At 40.2% G+C, this 5,407-nt stretch overlaps 2 protein-coding genes and 1 non-coding gene across 4 annotated transcripts in view; all 3 read right to left on the bottom strand.

Moving 5' to 3' along the window:
- The window catches only part of LOC117961005 (connector enhancer of kinase suppressor of ras 3-like), a 35,277-nt gene extending 33,435 nt beyond the window's left edge, over nucleotides 1–1,842 (bottom strand). The window contains exon 1 of one of the 2 annotated variants that reach the window (XM_034899360.1): nucleotides 1,584–1,842. In XM_034899360.1, coding sequence (XP_034755251.1) covers nucleotides 1,584–1,635 — 52 coding nt within the window. In that variant the 5' untranslated portion in view covers nucleotides 1,636–1,842. The remainder of the gene's footprint in view (nucleotides 1–1,583) is intronic. The other variant, XM_034899361.1, reaches the window with a different exon arrangement.
- Nucleotides 1,843–3,533: 1,691 nt separating this feature from the next.
- rps7 (ribosomal protein S7) overlaps nucleotides 3,534–5,407 on the bottom strand; it is a 5,641-nt gene continuing 3,767 nt past the window's right edge. Inside the window, exons 6-7 of the mRNA XM_034899404.1 lie at nucleotides 4,745–4,895; nucleotides 3,534–3,644 (exon numbers count right to left, since the gene is read on the bottom strand). Of these exons, the coding sequence (XP_034755295.1) occupies nucleotides 3,567–3,644; nucleotides 4,745–4,895 (229 nt within the window). The 3' untranslated portion in view covers nucleotides 3,534–3,566. The remainder of the gene's footprint in view (nucleotides 3,645–4,744; nucleotides 4,896–5,407) is intronic.
- LOC117962013 lies at nucleotides 4,137–4,356 on the bottom strand. Its single transcript, XR_004660544.1, has one exon. It is a non-coding gene; the product is annotated as a small nucleolar RNA SNORA73 family (small nucleolar RNA).

Here is a 5,407-nt window from a genome sequence, read left to right as displayed (position 1 = left end):
AGGAATGTCACAGGTTGTTGCAAGATAGTTAAGAAAATACCTAATTAGATGGACTACAAGTCCCAGTCGCTTACCGGACGTCATCACATTTTCCCTCCACTCCCTTCGAGTAGCTGCAGCTCTCGACATGACTGATTTATGATGGTTTTCACCTCTTTTGATACTTGTGGAGACAGCCATATTTCTCTGGTGACGTATACAGTTTGAGACGAGAGATGTAGTTCACCAAGAAATCTCACACAAAACCTAATGTTGTTCGTTGCTTCATTAAGGCAAATCGTTTCTCTCGACATGTAAAATTATTCTTTTGAATTTACACACATTTGGGAAACCAAAAAATTATTATTTTCTGTCATTATCTCCCACTCAAATCTTTTTCGAAAGAAAGGTCCCATGGACCGTAAGTAGAAGTGCGTGACTTTGGCTCTCTATAGAGACTCAAACTGTGGCATCAATCAAGGATATTGTGTCTGTTGCAACAGACACAATATCCTTCATGCTGCTGCTTGTTCAAACTCCTGGTAACATAAAAAAACAGGTGTTTATGAAACCTCCAGGTTCATTATGGCCCGAGAGACATTTTTTGGCTGATGTGTGACTGGTCGGGCCAGTTTATTGCTCAATGGCACACTGGAGCTGTAACGACATTAGCACTCAGCTGCCACTCAACAACCAAAACCAGAAATATGATAGTCAGTAAAAAGGTAAACAGAGTATCACATGACTGACTGTATGCTTTGGGCCTAAAACATATAAACTACAAAACCATTTTTTTAAAATTGTAAATACATCTATATTTGTTTTATCTGTGATTCGAGTTGCAGCTGAGAAAACACTTTAAAACTTCAAACTAAAACAGCAGTGAGGCCTGTAACAACGATTAAAAAATTGTCTAATCGCAATTTCAGTTTCTTTATTTGTTCCTTGATTTGCTGAAATTAGCTAAGGTCCTAAGAGGCATGCCTGTTAATGGTAATTTTTAGTTTAAGTTAATTTAAGACAAAATTAAAATGTTTTATGATAATAAAAGGGGCGTGGCTTACTTCATAGGCTGTGTATTTGTAATATTAGCTAGCTACGATATGCGGGTTATATGACAATAATAGCTAGCGTTAGCTAAGCTGTGTAACCAAACGACGTAAGATGCATTCAAAACTGGAGTTTGTTAGCAAAAGTAATACATAAAGAAGTATTTTTTTGAATTTGACTCAAAAAGACAGCTATAGTGGCAATTGTAATTGTTTGAGACAATTAATTGTACAGCAAAACTTGTAATTGTTCCAGCTCTAGTGAAAGTGTTGAATTAGCCGTGATATTAAAGCTAACGGCTCCAACGGCTCTTTTCTTTCTGTTGTTATAAACTAAATGTTACTATCCTGTCTTTTTTACTCTAACTCCAACCTGCCTATTGGACAGCAGATGGAAATCAGCCCTCGGGCTACAATCTGGCACATTTACGTGTAATGTTGTACTTGTTCATCATGTGCATTGTGCTGAATTAACAAATAAATTTAAAAAGTTTAAAAAACATGACCGTTAGTCTCCCGTCAGATGACGTTAGGTCGCACTATTTGGCGTCTTACCTCGGATCCAGTCCACCACTTGTTGCGGGGTCCACTTGCTGACAGCCTCCATTTCTCCAAACGGCTTTTCTCCGGGATTTTATGTATCTCTCGATTCACCGAAATTACCGATTTAAACCGTTAGTCGGACATGATTAACAGAGGGGCTGCCGTTACGGGACGGAGACAGGCGCAGTAGCAACAGTCCAACGCTCCGCCGCTGACTGACTGAGCTCGTGGAGAAAGTTTACAGTCATAGCACAACACATGCGCGTGGGGCGGGTGTCAGTTCACCAGGAGATTTAACCCCGCCCATCTATTACTTATCCCCCAATCCCATAAGAGAATGAACATGCTGCATTCAGGTGCTGTGGAAAACAGAACATTTAACATACATTCGATTGAAAGAAGAATTTCAATTTTTTTTACACAAAAATTGTAGCAGCGTGGATGTGCTTCCACTGGGTTAAAAGAGAAGTTGCCGGGGCAAGTTTTAGAGTGCCTTTGTGTATCTTAACAGACTTAAAATGCAATTAAAATGTCTGTGCAACATGAACAGGGTCCTTACGTGACAACATGTGTTTTCAACTCAGGATGATTATCACAGAAGACTGGCTGAACACACTGACTGGACGCCAGCTAGCAGCTACAAGCTCAGTGGACGCTCATACAGTGTAGACTGGTCCAGGTCGGGGGGGGGGGAGAACTTTCAATGGAAAGTACACACATATTTACGACGATCCAGATTAACGTAAAAAATGGCCGTAATTCTCCTTGTTTTACTATTTTTCTTACAAACATGACAAAGTATAATTTTTGAGAAATACACAATAAAAAGTGCCCTTCCACCCTTGCCCTTTCTCTCTACAAACACTGTGCATAAAACTCCTAAAATTAAAATTGCTTTTTGTTTTATGGAGTGTTGAATTGAATGAATGTATTCTTTGAACTCATTATTCTGTTACCATTTGTAGCATTGTGCGTTAATGATGCCTTCAGGAGCAGTGGGAACAATAGAACATTAGCAATAAATGAGATAAAAATGTGAGGTTACCTAAAACAAACTGCTGCAATTTGTCACATTGTGTGTGTGTGTGTGTATATATACACCTATATCATGCGGTATGTTTTATTTATATGAAAGCAAGTACAATTTAAATGGACTAAGAATGAGGCCCTTTAATTTTTAAATCATGCAAGAAGTTGCCGTTTTCATTGGCTGTAAACCAACTAAAAGCAGAATGTTTTGACGGTAATTTTTGCAAGAGAGCAAGTCAGCAGAGGCTCTTTTTCAAGTCGTTAGGACTTAAATTATTTTTAGTTCCTGCAAAGATAAAGATAAATGTAAAGTGTTTATCGAGCCCGGGCTCCTCTCGGCTTAGGGTACCGAATCCCAGAACCACTATGGAACCGGTTCCTATGCGACCGATAGGAATCGGACCGGATTAAAACTGAATTAAACCCTGGTTCCACTTAATGTGTCGATTTAAATACTTTCCCTCTGTCGCTCCGACACGGACTAAAACCATCAGACTCTCTGTAGTCTACCGTTACCTAGCTACCTAAACTGTAGGCTACTTTTAAAATGCCACGTTTCCCTCTGGGCTCTGGTTGCCAGAAACCTCAACATAAATGTTGTTACTTGTTAATAGTCTGTTATTTGTTGTTCAATTATTGAAGTCAAGTGATAGGTGACTTAGGTTAACCTACATATTTAAGTACTTTACTTAAATTAAAAGAAAACGCTATAAAAGAGCCTGTTTGGTGTTTTTTAAGAATCGTTTTAAAAGCACCGGTTTGGCATCGGAGTCCTATCGATACCCGACCCTTGAGTCTCGACCTCTGTGTGGAACAAAGCCTTCACATGGCAGATTATCACATTTAAACAGCCTCTGAACGCATCTTTTCATCTTGTCATGTGTGCTGGGTTGTGCAAAAGGGTCTTTTAAAAAAAAAAAACTCCAACAACAGTGACAGTAAACAAATTTATTTTGTCATCTGAATTTACAGCTGGAATTCAGGGAATTCAAACACAACATCTTTGCCTGTGAGTTTCTTGTAGACACCAGTGAAAGTCTCTACCTGAAAGACAAAAAAAGGGACATTTATTTCAATGTTATTGGTGTAAGTCAAACACTGACCAGGCTAAATGATTTGACAGATCAAACAGGATAGTGAATAATTTCTAAATTTCCTGATTGAAGACTAATTATAAGACAGTCCCTGTTGCTGTGTCATGGTTGAAATGCTCCAGAAGCAAAGGTTAAAGTTTAGGATTCATTCCTGATGTTTACAATAAAATGTCAAACAGCCTGACTGCCCAGAGTCAAAGTTTTTACTTTTGAGTAGGCAGAAAGCCCACAGATGAGCCTAAGTGTCTAATGATAAAAGATCAGGAATATGTTCACATTTAAGAAGCTGCATGCTTCTTTCACAAATGACAATGTAGATTTTCTTAGTAGTAGATCAACATCAATTAAAAAACATTAACAGTTATCGATCCTTTAGCATCATCTCCACGTCTTGAACATTGTTTAGCTCACTCACAGCAGGGGGAAGAGTTTGAGTCAAAAAAAATGTGTCCTGCATGGTTTAGCCCCCCAGTAACGGCCCCAAGGGACTCTGGGAGGATGTAGGAATATGCAGGACGCCCGTCCTCACCGACCAGCGGCCGGGGACAGAGCTTTCTCTCCGACATTGTGGAACGGGACTGTACGTCTCGGCTCGAAAGCTACGCTCCCATACGCCACGAGGACAGAGCCAGGAGAGCAACCTCGCTGGATGTCCATGTCGGATACAAACTGTGAGCTTCAGTATTTCCAAGGGACGGCAAGAGCTTTCAAAAACAAGATGAATACATCAATGTTTAATTGACACTATTATTACACATGACTACCAAATCCTGATCACGTTTACAGGCGATATGATTAGCCTTTAAAATCGACAAGTCAATTTGAAAATTTCAAACAAAGACCCCACGTGACAATATCAAATTGGTCTTACATTGCAACAAATCTTTTTGGTATTTGGTACGCTGGCCGGGGAAAACATTACATTAGTCATTTTTCCACCACTGACCAAAACTCAACGTAACAGAGAAACTGTTCAGATTACGTGATCGCTGCAGCCCTGATGGTGCATCTCTAAGACAGACATCGCCAGCTGTTTTTAAATCCACTCACTTTGTGTTCAACGTTGTTCTGCTGCGCCTTGTCGAGATGGACCTTGATGAGCCTGCTGCAGTCCATCTTGACTCTGATCCTCTTACCAACGATCTCGCTGGGGAACACCAGGTCCTCCAAGATGGCGTCGTGGACCGCGGTTAGAGTACGGCTGAGAGAGGAATCACATTTAACACCCAACATTAATGCAGGCCAAACTAAAAGCTAAAGGAGTGTGTGCTTAAACAATTCATCAATAAGTGATATTCTGAAGGAGTCATTTATTAAGTCAAGAAAGCCAAATAATAACTAGTTACATCCTCTGGCTGCTCCACACAGCATGGAGGGATGGGGTGAATCGTGCTTGGGTGTGATGGTATTTCTTTAAACCAATGAGAATCGTCTCGGGCGGTGTTAAGCACCGAAGAAAAGCCACGGTGCCTCTGCAAAAGGCTCTGAAGGAACTTGTTTTGGTGCAACATGTGTACACTTAAAAGTTGTTATCCCAACACCAAGGAAGGCCGAGGCTTATCCGCCCTAAACAGGTCAAATCACGGTGATTTTCTGGCAGCAAGGGATCAATCTCGCAAGTGGAACATCGTGGCTATAGACTATTTACAACACGCTTTCATTTCCTTAGTGGAGAAAAAAATAATGGCATTTAGGTTTTCAAGTTATGATAAT

The sequence above is a fragment of the Etheostoma cragini genome, chromosome 18, assembly GCF_013103735.1.
Source record: "Etheostoma cragini isolate CJK2018 chromosome 18, CSU_Ecrag_1.0, whole genome shotgun sequence".
Lineage (NCBI taxonomy): Eukaryota > Metazoa > Chordata > Actinopteri > Perciformes > Percidae > Etheostoma > Etheostoma cragini.
This window is presented reverse-complemented; position numbering and strand designations above follow the sequence as displayed.